Source organism: Bufo gargarizans, chromosome 5 (genome assembly GCF_014858855.1).
Source record: "Bufo gargarizans isolate SCDJY-AF-19 chromosome 5, ASM1485885v1, whole genome shotgun sequence".
Taxonomy (NCBI): domain Eukaryota; kingdom Metazoa; phylum Chordata; class Amphibia; order Anura; family Bufonidae; genus Bufo; species Bufo gargarizans.
The window spans coordinates 490,870,923-490,890,247 of NC_058084.1; the positions used below are offsets into that span (position 1 = coordinate 490,870,923).

At 44.1% G+C, this 19,325-nt stretch overlaps 2 protein-coding genes across 7 annotated transcripts in view; one reads left to right on the forward strand and one right to left on the reverse strand.

The window, feature by feature from the left end:
* Positions 1-4,739, forward strand: part of CAPSL (calcyphosine like) — a 32,131-nt gene extending 27,392 nt beyond the window's left edge. For 3 of the 4 annotated variants that reach the window (XM_044295622.1, XM_044295625.1, XM_044295624.1), the window contains one exon: positions 2,330-4,739. Coding sequence is in view for 1 of the 4 variants with exons in the window: in XM_044295623.1 (XP_044151558.1) it covers positions 2,330-2,431 (102 nt within the window). In the remaining 3 variants the exon portion in view is untranslated. The remainder of the gene's footprint in view (positions 1-2,329) is intronic. The other variant, XM_044295623.1, reaches the window with a different exon arrangement.
* Positions 4,740-15,780: 11,041 nt separating this feature from the next.
* The window catches only part of IL7R (interleukin 7 receptor), a 49,837-nt gene continuing 46,292 nt past the window's right edge, over positions 15,781-19,325 (reverse strand). For all 3 annotated transcript variants that reach the window (XM_044295232.1, XM_044295231.1, XM_044295233.1), the window contains 2 exons: positions 18,436-18,511; positions 15,781-16,424 (listed from right to left, as the gene is read on the reverse strand). In XM_044295232.1, the coding sequence (XP_044151167.1) occupies positions 15,972-16,424; positions 18,436-18,511 (529 nt within the window). In that variant the 3' untranslated portion in view covers positions 15,781-15,971. The remainder of the gene's footprint in view (positions 16,425-18,435; positions 18,512-19,325) is intronic.

A 19,325-nucleotide genomic window follows, 5' to 3' on the forward strand; every position in this document is an offset into this window, starting at 1 on the left:
TGGCTGCTTATATCTGTGTGCAGTAATCTCCTGAGCTCCCTCTAGTGGTGGCTGTATATATCTGTATGTAGTAATCTCCTGAGCTCCCTCTAGTGGTGGCTGTATATATCTGTATGTAGTAATCTCCTGAGCTCCCTCTAGTAGTGGCTGCTTATATCTGTATGCAGTAAGCTCTTGAGCGGCCTCTAGTGGTGGCTTTATATATCTATATGTAGTAGTCTTCAGAGCTCCCTCTAGTAGTGGCTGCTTATATCTGTATGCAGTAATCTCCTGAGCTCCCTCTAGTGGTGGCTGTATATATCTCTATACAGTAATCTCCTGAGCTCCCTCTAGTGGTGGCTCTATATATCTCTATGTATATAGATTTATGAAGTAGGCTCCTGAGCTCCCTCTAGTGGTAAATGCAGGCAGCCACTACTTTATCATTCAGTTCTATATCTATGCAGGGGATTCGGAGCTTGGTGTAAAAAAAAATGCAGCTCTTTGCGGCTATAAAGGTAGATTAAAGTGAGCCAGTATGAAGGGACCTATGTCCAGGTGAAGGGAGAGGATTGGAAGTGGATGAAAGGTGGAGATATTCCCAGGATTACAGTTATCACCTATCCACAGGATAGAGTTGGCAGTTTTATGAAAACTGTCTAAAAGAAAAACTGCTTTTGTTATCCGTAGACAACCAATCACAGTGAAGCTCTCATTTTTCAAGAGCCGCATACAGAATGAAAGCTGCGCTGTGATTGGTTGCCATGGATAACAAAGGCAGTTTTTCTTTTAGAAAGTTTCATAAATCTCCCCCATAAGGACCCGTTCACACGGCAGAATTTGCTGGCAGAATTTTGGCATCGATGCCACAACAAAATTCCGGCGGAAGCCCTATGGTATCTGCCTCCTACTATTCTCAATGGGAGGTGCAGCAGGCGCCTCCCCCCAGGGCCCTTTAAGAGGGAAAAAAGTATTTGTTTCATAACGCCAATTGCAGTGAAGCAACAAGGGCACAGGGCCCCTTTTAGTGATGCAGTAGATGGTACCCAGGTGTAGGGATGCCAGAGTGGTGTAGCGTAGCCTATACTGTCCCTTAATGTTGGTGCACGTGTCACGGTGCTCCTACCTGGATACACTGGCCCCCAGGCGTTGGCTCTGAAGCAATGAAAAGGGGGGTTGTTGATGAAGGGGACGAAGAAATAAATTGAGTCCAGACCTTGTGATGAAGTTGATAACAGCTTTACTTTCATTAAACGTTTCTCCAAACAGTCTCAGACTTTGTCTTGGTTCCCAGCAGGCTTTAGCATGTAAACTGTGGCAGGCAAACTCGTCTCTGCTACATCTGTCGCTCTCTGGCTCTGCTGTGCTGACAAGCCTAAATAGAATCTCTGCTTCTGCAGGATGCTGCAACTTCTCTCTTGTAGTCTGGCTCTAGGTTAGTCCAGGGAACTATACTTTCTGGCTTCAGAGGCTCCAAGCTTCTGCCTCCATGTCCAGCTGAGCTGAAGGTGCTCTTGCTGGCCTATACAGGGCTCGTTCAACAGGGACATGCACCTGCTGCACACCCTTCCCCTGTCTAGGGAAGACCTAAACTTGAACTTACCGGTCTCCACCCTTCCTGGCCACCACACCACAGAGGGGAATGTTAGAATGGAATGGAACGGTTCCACTCTATGTAACTATAGCTCTGCCATTTATGCTGCCACCTACTGGTGAACCAGGCATATTACACGTGAACATAAACAGTTGCAAAATAGGAAATGCACATTATATAGGACCTGGAAATAAATACACAGGATGACACTAGGTTAACCACAGGAGATAGTAGTGAGGTGCAGAAGTGCCAACGGTTTAACGCTGCCGCTTGGAGTGTGGGTGTCCTCTCATTCAGTAGAGCCAAGTCGGCGGCGGGTCAGCAGCATCCAAAGTGATCAACTGCAGTTTCTGCCACGGTATACATGGCGCCGTGTGAACGTACCCTGGGAGTCTGAATGGTGCAGGTCCAACCGCTGGGGCCCCTGGAGGGGTTAAATAGGCAAATGGAAGTAGAAAAACTTGGAAGACTCAAAAACTTATCTATAGGTGATCATTTGATTGCATGTTACCTGTAAGTGCTACAATGGGACGTGCCACCAGGGGGCGCAGCTGTAATGGGCGCAGAGGTAGCAGTCACACCCAGGCCCTGATACCACAAGGCCTCTGCTACATGAGAAGACCCCAGTATATGGTAGGTGGGGCCCGGCTAGAGGGGCCCAGGATCTGACTGCTACCCTGTGCACAGGTGCAACCCCTTGTAATCTTATCACTTGAAGATAATTCTGTTTTTTTTTCCCCCCATTTTTTATTCCAGGTGACAAAAACTGAATTCTTGAACTATTACTCGGGAGTGAGCGCCTCGATCGACAGTGATGTTTACTTTGTGCTGATGATGACGAACGCCTGGAAGTTGTGATATATGGAAAAATATATTTTTTTAACTATTGAATTTTTTTCAGTTTTGTTGGCAACATTATTTAAAATGTTCTTGCGCCCTCCTTCCCTCCTGTAAGAAGTGCGGGTGAAAACTGTAATGACTTTTTACACTTCACATCCGTGGTCTGGACTTAAAAAAAACCCCATATAAATTGGGTGAAGAATTGGACTCCGCTCACTTGGGCGTGTGAAATCTCATCATGACAAAATTCTTAAAATCCTGCACATAATAAGCCACATTTATCAAAACTGTCTTAAAGGGCCCCGCAAACTCTCCTTAGCTACTCGTATCTCGCTTCTACTAGAAATTTTGTAATATGCTTACCGTTCAGACAGTTGTGTGGATCGGCCACTCTGGAACCCGGTCACATCAGGCTCCTCTCCTGAAAATCCTGCTTCCTCCGATGTCATGTCCTTTAACAGGTTTTCCAGCCTGGACTATGGACAGGACATCACTTCTCCCGTGGATGGACCAGAGCTATTCCTCATCCTGGCGCATGGGCAGATGAGGACAATGTCACGTTCTTTACCGGGTTTTCCAGCCTGGGCTATGGACAGGACATCACTTCTGTTGTGGATGGAACCAGAACTGTTCCTCTCCCTGGCCCATGCACCGATGAGGACGATGTCACCTCCTTTACCAGGTTTTCCCACCTGGGCTATGGACAGGACATCACTTCTGTTGTGGATGGAACCAGAACTGTTCCTGACCCTTGTGCATGTGCAGATGAGGACAATGTCATGTCCTTTAGCAGGTTTTCCGGCCTGGGCTTTGGACAGGACGTCACATTTGCAGTGGATCGAACCAGAACTGTTCCTGTCCCTTTGCGCATGCGCAGATGAGGACAATGTCACGTCCATTACCAGGTTTTCCGGCCTGGGCTTTGAACAGGACGTCACATTTGCAGTGGATGGAACCAGAACTGTCCCTCTCCCTGGCGCATGCGCAGATGAGGACAATGTCATGTCCTTTAGCAGGTTTTCCGGCCTGGGCTTTGGACGGGACGTCACATTTGCAGTGGATGGAACCAGAACTGTTCCTCTCCCTGGTGCATGCGCAGATTAGATAGATTCAGAAGTTTGCGCATGCTCCATGCATTCTGGCCCTGTCCACAACAGAAGTGACACCCCGTCCACAGCCCAGCCACGAAACCTGGTAAAGGAAGTGCCCTGGGCGCAAGAGGAGCATCATATAATCAGGTTCCCAAGTGGGCGATCCACACGACTTTGAGACGGAGACAGTAAGTATATTGTAATCTTTCTATGAGTAATTAAGGAGGGTCATGGAAAACCCGTTTAAAGGGGGTGTCTTAGATTTTGACATGGATGGCCTGTCCTCACAATAGGTCATCTATATCTGATCGGTGGGTTCATACTCCTGGCATCCTCACGATCAGCTGTTTGAAGAGGCTGCAGCCTCTTCCTAGGCCAGTGACACTCATTCCAGTGACTGAGCTGCAATACCAAGCACAGCCACTATGCAGTGTACAGCGCTGTGCTTGGTGAGCTGCAGCTAATCGGCGGGCTGCGGTGTGTCAGACATCCACCGATCAGGTATTGATGTCCTGTCCTCAGTCTTCAGGCCCAGTTTAGCTGATTTTACTGCTGCATGTTATGTATGACTTTTTAATTTTTTGAATGATTTTTCCAGCTTTATTGTGGTCATTTTTAGTCTTGTTTTTTAATAATTTTTGCAAATTTTTAGAATGGTGAGGCTTATAGTAGGCAATAAATGACTATTTTCTAATTTCAAGCATTTTTTTTATTAATCCTATGGCATCACACTAAAACACATTGTCTATTTGTTTTCATCATCTTCTAAAGTTAATTTAGATATATTACAAGACTGGGCCGGGGCCGGTGGGACGGAAGTGATTGGTGAGTGCCCACGGATCATGTGATACTAATGGAGGCACTGCTACTGGCAGTGGTCAGTCGTTTTTGAAAGCCTGGCATCTGACATTCATCTGCTAGACGGCCTACTTGTGCCGTAGCTTGGGTTTAAAGACTAGGTCCACCTACCTTAAGGAAAAAGCAGACCCAAAGCTTGGCTCTGATTGGTTGCTGTGGACAACAAGGCGGGTTATTTGCTGAGACAGTTTTGATAAATGAGGTCCATAGATTCCGGCTGGCCTTTGATAAGATGATATGGCGGCTCGGGATCGGCATGTCCATGTGGCAAGCTTCAACGGTCCCCTCGAGACCTTGCGTAGACTAAGTACATTAAAGACAATTGCAGATAATTTATTAAAATTTTTGTGCTGCCTTCCATGAAAATGGCGTAAATTGTCATAAAAGGTTTATATATATTGGTGTAGAGAACTGTGCAAAAGTCAGAGACCAACCTTCTCGTCAGTTTAAAGGGGTTTTCCTAGCTTTGCCCACCTTCTAAAACTTCGGTTTGGCGAAGCCACTCATTTTACTTGTACTTGCCGCTTTGTATTTTTACTTTGGCTCCAATACAAATAAAATGGCGACCATTTATATAATATATGAGTCCTACAGAGCGGCTCTGTCCACTTGGCCTACTAGAGGGAGCCTCCAGAGAACCTCTGCCCTCTATGACCTATATACACTATGCTATAAGGCGGCTTATGGACAAGATTTGCCTAATTGGGGAAGCCTCTTAAAGCCTTGCCTAAAAATGACTTTCCTCTTGACTTTCCTCCCCCATGTGCTTGTGGGTAATTGTATCTCTGATCTCAGAAATATCTGCACTTTAGATGCGGGGTTGCCATAATCAGTGGGTAGTTGTTTGTGTGAGAGTTACTGTGTTTTCTACAGGTCAATAAAAAGAGTTAAAGTGACAGTAGGGTGCACAAGTGAGGAAGAATGGTCCCGGACTTTTGTACAGAGCATTGCAGTAAATACTGGAAGGATGGAAGTGTTCAAGTGACAGTAGGGTGGACAAGTACTGTATGACCAGAAGATAATTGGATACCTGACATAGAGCATTGATGTAAAGATTAAAAGGATGGACATGTTAAAGTGGCAGTAGGGTGGACAGACAAGAAAGGCTGGTCTCTGATTTTTGCACAGTACTGTACGACCAGAAAAAGATAATTAATTGGATACCCGACGTAGAGCGTTGACGTAATGTCACAACCAGACATCTGAGAAGCTCTGACAGATGCCTTTCAGAACCTCCTCCTTGAGCTTTCTTTGTTTTGGTTTTCAGTTCCTTATCTCGTTAGCCTCTCTCAGCTGTCTTGTAGTTGGACTGATTGCATCCCTTTAAATTCCTCCCCATAATGCATTAGTGTGCGGTTTATACAACTTCCTGGAGTGTGTGTGCATGCTGATCCTATGTCCCAGTCTTCTACAAGATAAGTGTTGTACATTCATTTGTGATTTTATGTTTGCTGGATCCCAGGTGACCCTGACTCCCTCTGTGTCTAGTGTAGGGAGCCGGTGGTCGTGTCTCCTCACTATTGTAGGGTGTTCAGGTGTTATATAGTCGAGGTACGTGGATATGCGATCATCCACCATTGGGGTGTTTGCATAGGCTGAGCAGAGTCAGGGAGAGTGCCAGGTCTTATGCAGGGGTCTCCCTTTTGTTCCTTAGTTTTGGATCCAGTGAGTCATATATTCATTTTGCATTGTCTTGTTTCCTGTACACCTTTCCGTGACACGTAAAGATTGGAAGGATGGACATGTTAAAGTGGCAGTAGGGTGGACAGATAAGGAAGAATGGTCTCTGGTTTTTGCACAGTACTGCACACCACGACATAGAACATTGACGCAAAGATTGGAAGGATGGAAGTGTTAAAGTGACAGTAGGGTGCACAAGTAAGGAATGGTGGTCTCTGACCTCTGCCACTTCACAGGACGTAGAGCATTGCAGTAAAGATTCAAAGGATGGAAGGGTTAAAGTGGCAGTAGGGTATAAAAGTAAAAAAGGATGGTCTATGACATTTGCACAGTGCTGGACACTCGCCAAAGGACATTTATTTGGGTGCATGACATTGGAAATTGAAGTAAAGATTTGAAGGGTGGAAGAATTAAAGTTGCAGTTAGGTGCGCAAGTAAGGAACGATGGTTTCTGACCTTTGCACAGCATTGACTGAAAGATTGGACGGACAAATGAGTTAAAGTGACAGTAGGGTGCACAAGAAAGGAAGGGTGGTATTTGTACCTTACTGTACAACCACCAGAAATCATTAGTTGGGGCAGTGCAGTAAAGATTGGAAGGGTGGAAGAGTTAAAGTGGCAGTAGGGTGCACAAGTAAAGAAGGCTGGTCTATGACTTTTGCACAGTACTGCACACCCATCAAAAGACTGGGCACTGCCTGTCCTGCTGATTAGTGGAAGTACCAGGGTCAGACCTAAGGATAGGTCATCGGTAGATGTAAATTTACAGGCGGTATCCAAGAAGTGTGGGATGGAAGCGGCAGAAGGTAAACTACCTCATCCTTCACTGGAAATCTCTGGCCATAAACATTAGATGTATATCAGCTGAACCTGACGATGTTGGTGGGACCGGCTGACGATCTATGTGTATGGGGGCCTCCCGACCCTTCATGTCAGCAGAGGCCCTCTCAGGGAGGTAAGTCCGGGGTACAGAGGTGTCTGGCAGCGACTCTTTCCCCACCGAGAACACGTCACATATCGAAGAATTTCACTTGTGTGTTTTACCCTAGACTGACCAGGTTATTATGGAGTTTCTGTAAATTTTTGCTTATTTTTAACATTATTATCCATTTATAACGAAGATTTCCCGTTTAACCTTTTGTGGCCGCGTGGTTGGCGTATCTCAGGTCTTTTATATCTATCGTATTTCACTGTACAGTGGAGAAATAGTTGCGGTGTAATTGTAGTCTGTAGCATTGTAGTTGTGAATGTTTTATTACGTGTGTTTTGTATATATTATATCCGGTATCTGCCATTATAGACAATCAGTGTGTAACACAAGAATATACTGAAAAAGCAGGAACTACTGCCCGTGCACATGACCGTATGTATTTTGTGGTCCGCAAATTGCGTACCTGCAAAATACAAATACCGTCCGTTTTGCATCCACATTTTTTGCGGCGCCATTGACTTCATGGCTTCCTTGCTGTCTTACATTCAGACCATTTCCTATGCCTAAACCAGGCGTAGACAATGATGAATGAGACGGGCCTGCCGGCCTGTCCTCTTCTCCGCCATGCCCACTTTTAAAAAAACCTGGAGTGAGCTGGGAAGAAGTCTCAGATTCTGCCGCAACATGGCGTGCAACCGAATCTGCGCTGGATGTACGACACAAAAGTGGCATATATCTGTTCGTAGATGACCCCCTTAGTATCACCACTGGGTTGTTCAATGAAATCAATCTGTATAGCGCCACCTGCTGTTTGTTATTTTTTTCTATTTCTCTGTCCACCTCGCTGAGGTGGACGCTCATGCTCAGTTCCATCCGTTAATTGGGCTGTGATAGGGAGAGAACTGCAGCAGAAAGGACACACCTGCTAATTTGCAGCAGAAAGGACACTCCTTTAAATATTGAAGACCTATCCTCAGGTCGGTGAGGGTACCTCATCAGCTGGCAGTCCCATAGAGAATGAATGGGGCGGCAGGTTGCATGCTTGGGTATGAGACCTCCGATTTTGAGATCAGTGGATCGGGGATAACTTTTAGGTACCGGAGACCTTTAAGGTCTCTGCTTCTTGGTCAAGTTTTGACTTGACTGAGCACCAGTCACTGGCCACAACAGGCATCTCACACGTGTCGAGACGGGAACCGGAAGTGAAAACCTGCGGCCCCGGGAGACCACTTCTCGTGGCCTCTAGGAAGGTAGTAGTGGCTGTCATGGAATGGTAATGGAGGCCGATCGGGGGCATGGACATGTAGGTCCTGACCTGGACCCTGCTAGATCACCAGGATTTCTGGGCCATTCGTTTTCATATTGAAGGCCCTGATTGTACTGTCCATACCCTTAATCTACAAGAAACCCGCCACACAAGATCCGTTCCGTCAGTGTATTTACTGGAGTACAATCACATTTACACAGATACATGAAGTTCTGATTAGTCACAAGACATTTATAATATACATAATATACTGCGACCAATATAATATCATCCAGCAGAGCAGGAATACATTCAGCAGGGAGAGGTATACTGTTACATAATGCCGCCTATAGTGAGCGGAGCAAGGCTGATATAGAAGAGGATCCTGTATGTATCCTCGGAGCAGCAGACTTCTCACAGCAGCAGTCTCCAACTGATGGCTCCCAAATATAACTCCCAGCATGTGGCTGTCAGGACATTGCTGGGAGTTGTGCTTCTGAAACACATGGGGAACTCCCAAATCATTGCCTTAACGTGTCAGTTCACCTTTAAACATCACAATTCTGTGGATGTTAACTCTTGAATACATCTTTATAGCTGTTGGTGCCTATTTTATGACACAGAATTCTAAATCCCCTGCATAGACATAAGAGATACATGATAACAAGTTGTCTGCCAGCAGCCAGCACTAGGGGGAACTAGCTCCCCTAGTGGTGGCTGTATATATCTGTATGTAGTAATCTCCTGTGCTCGCTCTAGTGGTGGCTGTATATACCTGTATGCAGTAATCTCCTGAGCTCCCTCTAGTGGTGGCTGTATATATCTGTATGTAGTAATCTCCTGAGCTCCCTCTAGTGGTGTCTGTATATATCTGTATGGAGTATTCTCCTGAGCTCCCTCTAGTGGTGGCTGTATATATCTGTATGCAGTAATCTCCTGAGCTCCCTCTAGTGGTGGCTGTATATATCTGTATGCAGTAATCTCCTGAGCTTCCTCTAGTGGTGGCTGTATATATCTGTATGTAGTAATCTCCTGAGCTCCTCTAGTGGTGATTGTACATATCTGTATGTAGTAATCTCCTGAGCTCCCTCTAGTGGTGGCTGTATATATCTGTATGCAGTAATCTCCAGAGCTCCCTCTAGTGGTGGCTGTATATATCTGTATGTAGTAATCTCCTGAGCTCCCTCTAGTGGTGGCTGTATATATCTGTATGTAGTAATCTCCTGAGCTCCCTCTAGTGGTGGTTGTATATATCTGTATGCAGTAATCTGAGCTCCCTCTAATGGAGACTGTATATATCTGTATGCAGTAATCTCCTGAGCTCCCTCTAGTAGTGGCTGTATATATCTGTATGCAGTAATCTCCTGAGCTCTCTCTAGTGGTGGCTGTATATATCTGTATGCAGTAATCTCCTGAGTACCCTCTAGTGGTGGCTGTATATATCTGTGTGCAGTAATCTCCTGAGCTCCCCCTAGTAGTGGCTGTATATACCTGTATGTAGTAATCTCCTGAGCTCCCTCTAGTGGTGGCTGTATATATCTGTATGCAGTAATCTCCTGAGCTTCCTCTAGTGGTGGCTGTATATGTCTATATGCAGTAATCTCCTGAGCTCCCTCTAGTGGTGGCTGCATATATCTGTATGTAGTAATCTCCTGAGCTCTTATAGTGGTGGCTGTATATATCTGTATGCAGTAATCTCCTGAGCTCCCTCTAATGGTGGCTGTATATATCTGTATACAGTAATCTCCAGAGCTCCCTCTAGTGGTGACTGTATATATCTGTATGCAGTAATCTCCTGAGCTCCCTCTAGTGGAGGCTGTATATATCTGTATACAGTAATCTCCAGAGCTCCCTCTAGTGGTGGCTGTATATATCTGTATGCAGTAATCTCCTGAGCTCCATCTAGTGGTGGCTGTATATACCTGTATGTAGTAATCTCTTGAGCTCCCTCTAGTGGTGGCTGTATATATCTGTATACAGTAATCTCCTCAGTTGGCTGCAGGCAGCTGAATTATACCAGATAATACTACGTCTACCCAGAAGATTTGTAGCTCTGTAGCAGAAGAAAAAAGCTTTGACCGCTATAAAGATATGTTAAGAAAGTAATCAGCTGGAGTAATCGGACTTAAAAATAACTTGAAGATACAATGTGGAGATTTACTTAAAGGTGAACAACATCTTCTTACATTATGGCTCTACAGCCAGCATTGGAAACCCAGGGGAAGTGTGGGGCACCCTAGCTGCCTGGAGCCTCCATGATCAGCTGTTGCCAGCAGGGGGAGCAGCAGTAAAAAAAGATTTAAGAGCCAGTGAAATCAATAGATGGCAGCTGGGAATCTCTAGTGACAAGGGCCAAGCTAGAACCTGTTCAGCTTGGGGAAGAATGTTAAGATGGACGCTCCTTCGTAGAACATGGAGTCTAAGCAAATAAACCATATATAATATCAATAAACATTTTTTCTATTTAGCAGCTTTAGTTATGGTATGCATAGCATCTTATACAGACGTGGACAAAATTGTTGGTACCCTTTGGTCAATGAAAGAAAAAGTCACAATGGTCACAGAAATAACTTTAATCTGACAAAAGTAATAATAAATTAAAATTCTATAAATGTTAACCAATGAAAGTCAGACATTGTTTTTCAACCATGCTTCAACAGAATTATGTAAAAAAATAAACTCATGAAACAGGCATGGACAAAAATGATGGTACCCCTAGAAAACACAGAACATAATGTGACCAAAGGGACATGTTAATTCAAGGTGTGTCCACTAATTAGCATCACAGGTGTCTACAACCTTGTAATCAGCCATTGGGCCTATATATATGGCTCCAGGTAATCACTGTGTTGTTTGGTGATATGGTGTGTACCACACTCGACATGGACCAGAGGAAGCAAAGGAAAGAGCTGTCTCAAGAGATCAGAAAGAAAATTATAGACAAGCATGTTAAAGGTAAAGGCTATAAGACCATCTCCAAGCAACTAGATGTTCCTGTGAGTACAGTTGCACATATTATTCATAAGTTTAAGATCCATGGGACTGTAGCCAACCTCCCTGGACGTGGCCGCAGGAGGAAAATTGATGACAAATCTAAGAGACGGATAATCCGAATGGTAACAAAAGAGCCTAGAAAGACTTCTAAAGAGATTCAAGGTGAACTTCATGCTCAAGGAACATCAGTGTCAGATCGCACCATCCGTCGTTGTTTGAGCCAAAGTGGACTACATGGGAGACGACCAAGGAGGACACCATTGTTGAAAACGAATCATAAAAAAGCAAGACTGGAATATGCCAAACTACATGTTGACAAGCCACAAAGCTTCTGGGAGAATGTCCTGTGGACAGATGAGACAAAAATCGAAGTTTTTGCCAAGGCACATCAGCTGTATGTTCACAGACGAAAAAATGAAGCATATCAAGAAAAGAACACTGTCCCTACTGTGAAACATGGAGGAGGCTCTGTTATGTTCTGGGGCTGCTTTGCTGCGTCTGGCACAGGGTGTCTTGAATCTGTGCAGGGTACAATGAAATCTCAAGACTATCAAGGAATTCTAGAGAGAAATGTACTAGCCAGTGTCAGAAAGCTTGGTCTCAGTCGCAGGTCATGGGTCTTGCAACAGGACAATGACCCAAAACACACCGCTAAAAACACCCAAGAATGGCTAAGAGGAAAAAATTGGACTATTCTAAAGTGGCCTTCTATGAGCCCTGACCTCAATCCTATTGAGCATCTTTGGAAGGAGCTGAAACATGCAGTCTGGAAAAGGCACCCTTCAAACCGGACACAACTGGAGCAGTTTGCTCATGAGGAGTGGGCCAAAATACCTGCTGAGAGGTGCAGATGTCTCATTGACAGTTACAGGAAGCGTTTGATTGCAGTGATTGCCTCAAAAGGTTGCGCAACAAAATATTAAGTTAGGGGTACCATCATTTTTGTCCATGCCTGTTTCATGAGTTTATTTTTTTACATAATTCTGTTGAAGCATGGTTGAAAAACAATGTCTGACTTTCATTGGTTAACATTTATAGAATTTTAATTTATTATTACTTTTGTCAGATTAAAGTTATTTCTGTGACCATTGTGACTTTTTCTTTCATTGACCAAAGGGTACCAACAATTTTGTCCACGTCTGTATAAGCAAGTATATTTCTATATACACAACCCCCAAATATTTTATCATTGCATTTTAGGATACCTAGTAAGGATCACATAAGCCTACTACCGGTATGGCAGTGGGGTCCCCCATTGTTGTTTATCTGCACCTTTCTTTGTTAGAAATCATGTGATTACATCTGTTGCAAAACTACAACTCCCAGCATGCAGGGTAACTGCAACCTCAAACTTTCCTTGGCTTAGTAAAGTTACACTTTAAACTTTTTCTACTATTTTGTCACGACTCATTGGTAACACCAAGTTGCTGTGGAGCTTTTTGTTATAAAATTACAGATGTCACAACATTTATGATATAAACTGCAGATAAAATTCATACAGTCAACACTAGAGGGAGCTTAGGAGCTTACTGCATACAGATATATACAGCCACCACTAGAGGGAGCTCAGGAGATTACTGCATACAGATATATACAGTCACCAGTAGAGGGAGCTCAGGAGATTACTGCATACAGATATATACAGTCACCAGTAGAGGGAGCTCAGGAGATTACTGCATAGAGATATATACAGCCACCACTAGAGGGATCTCAGGATATTACTGCATACAGATATATACAGCCACCACTAGAGGGAGCTCAGGAGATTACTGTATACAGATATATACAGCCACCACTAGAGGGAGCTCAGGAGATTACTGCATACAGATATATACAGCCACCACTAGAGGGAGCTCAGGAGATTACTGCATACATATATATACAGCCACCACTAGAGGGAGCTCAGGAGATTACTGCATACAGATATATACAGCCACCACTAGAGGGAGCTCAGGAGATTACTGCATACAGATATATACAGGCACCACTAGAGGGAGCTCAGGAGATTACTGCATACAGATATATACAACCACCACTAGAGGGAGATCAGGAGATTACTACATACAGATATATACAGCCACCATTAGAGGAAGCTCTGGAGATTACTACATACAGATCTATACAACCACCACTAGAGGGAGCTCAGGAGATTACTGTTCTATGGGCTGAAACCAATAATAATGCATTGTGCAGTCAGTTCCTGAGCACCCTAATGATGGCTGTATGTGTCTGTATGTAATATGTTCTTGGGTTTCCTCTAGTTGTCGCTGTATATATCTGTATGCAGTAATCTCCTGAGCTCCCTCTAGTGGTGGCTGTATATATCTGTATGCAGTAATCTCCTGAGCTCCCTCTAGTGGTGACTGTGTATATATCTGTATGTAGTTATCTTCTGAGCTCCCTGTAGTGGTAGCTGTATAGAACTGTTTGCATGAGTTGCTAAGCTCACTCTAGTGATGGCTGTATGTGTCTGTATCTAATATGTTCCTGGGCTTCCTCTAGTGGTGACTGTATACTGTATATCTGTATACAGTAACCTCCTGAGCTCCCTCTAGTGGTCGCTGTATATATCTATATGTAGTAATCTCCTGAGCTCCCTCTAGTGGTGGCTGTATATATCTGTATGCAGTAATATTCTGAGCTCCCTCTACTGGTGACTATATATCTACATGCATTAAACTCCTAGGATCCCTGTAGCAGTGGCTGTATATATCTGTATGCAGTAATCTCCTGAGCTTCCTCTAGTGGTGGCTGTATATGTCTATATGCAGTAATCTCCTGAGCTCCCTCTAGTGGTGGCTGCATATATCTGTATGTAGTAATCTCCTGAGCTCTTATAGTGGTGGCTGTATATATCTGTATGCAGTAATCTCCTGAGCTCCATCTAGTGGTGGCTGTATATATCTGTATGCAGTAATCTCCTGAGCTCCCTCTAGTGGTGGCTGTATATATCTGTATGTAGTAATCTCCTAAACTCCCTCTAGTGGTGGCTGTATATATCTGTGTGCAGTAATCTCCTGAGCTCCCTCTAGTGGTGGCTGTGTATATCTGTATGCAGTAATCTCCTGAGCTCCCTCTAGTGGTGGCTGTATATATCTGTATGTAGTAATCTCCTAAGCTCCCTCTAGTGGTGGCTGTATATACCTGTATGTAGTAATCTCCTGAGCTCCCTCTAGTGGTGGCTGTATATATCTGTATGCAGTAATCTCCTGAGCTCCCTCTAGTGGTGGCTGTATATATCTGTATGCAGTAAGCTCCTGAGCTCCATCTAGTGGTGGCTGTATATATCTTTATGCATTGCGCTCATGAGCTCCCCCTCGTGGTGGCTGTATATATCTGCACTAACCTCCTGAGCCCCGCTAGTAGTGGCTGAAGGTAGCTCGTTTGCAATAAGATTCTAAGCTCTTTATACTTTGACTATACCAGGGTTTTGGTTCCTCTGGGCAAGCTCCTCCTTTTTCCTTTCAATCACTTCTGATAAAGCTCTCTCAATAAGGGAAATTATCAGAATTATTATAAGTAATAAATGGATAAAGGAAAGGAGAGAAAAAGAGACAGGAGGCCGCGCCTCGTGTGTGTGGCTGTATTTTCGGTCTTGGTTCACTCTATACAAGAAGCGCTTACCGTGTGTTGTTGTGTATAGCCACAACAACTGTAGAAGGCTTGTGCTGGTATTTTCCCGTCCAGCATGCGGGGTCCTGTGCTGCTGCCAAGGGTTCCTTATTCTCTGCACCAGCGGTGGCAGAAGGGATAAGTAGGAGGATAAAAAGTAGTTGTATTGAACCCTTTTTTTGCGGCGCTGGAAACAGGAGGCGGATTTTCATAAAATACTTTTTTCGAGAATGAGAGTAAAATAGCTTGTTTATTTTTTTGTCAACGCATTTCAAGGGCATCCAGCCCTCTTCGTCAGGACAATAAAAGTATAACCTTTTATTGTCCTGACGAAGAGGGCTGGATGCCCTTGAAACGCGTTGACAAAAAAAATAAACAAGCTATTTTACTCTCATTCTCGAAAAAAGTATTTTATGAAAATCCGCCTCCTGTTTCCAGCGCCGCAAAAAAAGGGTTCAATACGACTACTTTTTATAAGTAATAAATGGAGCAACTGCTCTACCAAATACAGGCACCAAATGCATTACATGGCCAAAATATGTGGACATCCAAACATCCCACCCATGAGGAGCTGGTCCTGTCTGTGCTGTACTCATTTCCTTTGGTGGGCCCAGTCCGGCACTGCTTTCTGATGCTTGTCTATAGAGATTGCATAGCTGTATGGAATAATGGAAGCTGAAATTTCTGATGCCACCGAGGAGGTGCACATACTTTTAGCCATGCAGGAAATATATATATATATATATATATATATATATATTATATTTTATGCAGCCACAAATACAAGATGGGTCAGTTACCCTTACACATATCATTAGCAGCTAATATCTAACATTCATTGAGCCTGAAGTAGTGGAGTGGTGGTCCGATGATCTATGGATACGAGCACAGTGCACACTTTTTGGATGGAGATTATCATCCATCGTTTACGTTTCTTACCTTTTTCGCCCCAGTAGGATGTGTAACTGGAAACGCCATGTATCATGGCTGGATGCAGTGTCGGCCTATAGGCCATGCATTGCTATACATTGTATAATTGATGGAAATTACCACAAATAGCTCCCCCTTGTGGTACTATGGAGTAGTACTCCACCAAGCATGAGTACTACAGTTCATATACTATACTGTGGTCCCTTTTTTGAAGCATTAGAAAGCATTTTTAGGGACTTGCTTTACGGCATTGCTGGGCGTCTTGAAGGCAGACATAGCTATATAAATATCTTCCCAGCATAGACCTGTTAATCCATTTCCTGAATGTTTTGCGGACCCCGACATGATCCCATTGCTGCCGTTTGATGGGTTGCATTTCTCAAAGACGCCTTCACCAGGTAGCAGTGTGACAGTTCCAGAATTAGGAGGATCTAGTGAAGCATTTTCACCAGGATTCGTACATTGACCAGTGTTATTAGTAGAAGGTACTCTGCTGCCCTCTGCAGGAGGCAAAAGGGTATTACCAGTATGGACAGACAGCTTCTCCATGCTGCTGGTTCTGGTGCCAATCTCATGAAAATCTTCTGGAATCTCTTTTGCCTTGATATAATCTATTTTATGTATGGGAATGTTCTCGTAGTAGTCAAGATTGAAGCTTATGTGCAAGTTCTGTAGGACAAATCGTAAATAAATACCTAAGTATCAGTATTATCAATCGCCATTTATATGCATTTTTTATAAAATAGCACTAAGTAAGTTACGGTACATTGTTTCCTGGTACCAGTCAGACTTACTGGGCACAGGGAAGCAGGACTCACAGGTTTTCTTAATAAGTTGGTGGGAGAAACAGGACCCACAGGCTTTTTCTATATGTAGGCAGCGGAAGCAGGACTCACAGGCCTTTTCTATGTGTAGGCAGCGGAAGCAGGACTCACAGGCTTTTTCTATGTGTAGGCAGGGGAAGCAGGACTCACAGGCTTTTTCTATGTGTAGGCAGGGGAAGCAGGACTCACAGGCTTTCTCTATAAGTTGATAGTGGAAGCAGGACTCACAGGCGTTTTCTATGTGTAGGCAGGGGAAGCAGGACTCACAGGCTTTCTCTATAAGTTGATAGTGGAAGCAGGACTCACAGGCTTTTTCTATGTGTAGGCAGGAGAAGCAGGACTCACAGGCTTTCTCTATAAGTTGGTGGGGGAAACAGGACTCACAGGCCTTTTCTATGTGTAGGCAGGGGAAGCAGGACTCACAGGCTTTCTCTATAAGTTGGTGGGGGAAGCAGGACTCACAGGCTTTCTCTATAAGTTGGTGGGGAAGCAGGACTTACAGGCTTTTTCTTTGTGTAGGCAGGGGAAGCAGGACTCACAGGCTTTCTCTATAAGTGGATGGTGGAACGTTTTCTAAAATTTAGCAACGGTGAAGCAGTAGTCACTGGCTTTCTGTAGGATTAGGTGAATGGATGGTTGAAGCAGGACTCACAGGCTTCCTCTTTGAGTGGAATGGGGAAGGAGGACTCGCAGGTTTTTTCTATGAGTTTGTGGGTAAGCAGAAATTCACAGACTTTCACTATGAGTGGGTGGGGGAAGCAGGACAAAGAAGCTTTATCTATAAGTCGGCAGGGGATGCAGAATGAATAGGCTTGTCTATGAGTGGGCAATGGAGGCAGGACTCTCAGGCTTTCACTATGAGTGGGTGGGGAAAGCAGGACAAACAAGCTTTATCTGAGTCGGCAGGGGAAGCAGGATGAATGAGGGTGGTGAAAGCAGGACTCACAGGCTTTCTCTATGAGTGGGTGGTGAAAGCAGTACTCTCAGGCTTTCTCTATGAGTGGGTGGTGAAAGCAGGACTCACACACTTTATTAGTGGAAGGAGGTAGCAGGACTTACAGGCTTTCTCTATGAGTGGGTGAAGGGAGCAGGACTGTGTCTTTTTCTATGAGTGGGTGGGGGAAGCAGGACACACAAGTTTTATCTATGAATCGGCAAGGGAAGCAGGATGTATGAGCTTCTCTATGAGTGGGCAATTGAGGCAGGACTCTCAGGCTTTCTCTATGAGTTTTTCCAAGAAAATACAAGGAAATGTATTGCGTGTATTGTTAACCCCTTCCTCTCATCCACCCTTAATTTATTGTGCAAGCTCAAGACTTGAGGAAGCCCCCAGGTCTACCATTTATGTGCACCTATTAAGCCCTGCTAGAGGCACAACTCAGAAGTATTGCAATGTAGTATCTTAGCGATGAGGAGATCAGATGCTTAAAGGTTATGTACACCTTTTTATGATTGCATAGAATTGAGCTATATTGAGTGTTTATAAGGTCAGAGATCAGAGATAAGAAGCCGTCAACTGAGCTGCCTGATGGAACAGAGTGAAATTTCTGATCCTGTTACTGGAGAAACTCAAGGCTGCATAGAGACAGTGGTTCAACATTTTTAATAAAGGCCAATTGAAATAAATGATTTTTAGCTCAAAATGAGTACAATGCAATAGTACATAGGTGTAGATAGTCTTTAAGTCTCCAAGTGATATCGCACGGCGTTCTAGCCTGATCAGTATGACTGCTTGTGTGATTGTTGGAGTTGATACATTGCATGATATCACCTATAATGTAAGCGTACTAGGTTACGAGAACATAACGCATGTACATTCAGTGGACAAACGCCATGTCGATCACAGTGGTCCATACCTGTTTTGGCTTGTTACAAAACTTCTCCAGCGTTTTTTTATGATTTGGAATTTCTGGCCAGATGAAAGGTTTAATTCTGCAAATGTAACGTTACAGATGGTAATTTCTTCAAGGTAAAATATAATTGTTCAATTAGCATGTACCAAAAATCAGGAACGACCAGACAAATCCAGTGTTATCTTAGTGCCAGGCCTGAGGAGGCGAAGCACGACATCGACAACACCAATAAGAGGATGTCTCTATAATGCTCCGACCCCTCAGGCCCTGCTTCAGCAATTAAAGCTCACTCATTATACAATTTTCCAGTATAGTATACAGCTCTTTCTCTATCAATTCCTCATGACGTTTACAATTTTGGCTTGCTGTCATTTTATAAGAACTCTGATTGGAGTGGATAAAAAAACTTGTCCTTACCATGTAACGGACACACAGTTGTCCAGCTCTTCACTGTGACACCTGTGTGTACACCACATGGCCACAAGGGGGGGAAAGGTTGGTTCACTGCTGACCGATTTTATTGTTGAGTTCAATAAGAGTGCCCTCTAGTGGTGGCTACAGGCAGGCAGAATTATATCCCTCTAAGTGTGAAGAGAAGCTGTGGATTTAGGGCTCTCTATTAGAAAAAACAGAGCTCTGAATTTTGGACCTATTTAGATTGAGTAGAATAACTTCTGCACCATCCCAAACCAGCAATATTAGGCATGAATAATACACCTAAAAGAGGCCATAAAGCAAACCTCCCAACCATCCACTTTTCTGCAGGAATATCCTGTGAGATGAACCTCAAACCAGTGGGGCTTAAAGGGAACCTGTCACCGGGATTTTGTGTATAGAGCTGAGGACATGGGCTGCTAGATGGCCGCTAGCACATCCGCAATACCCAGTCCCTA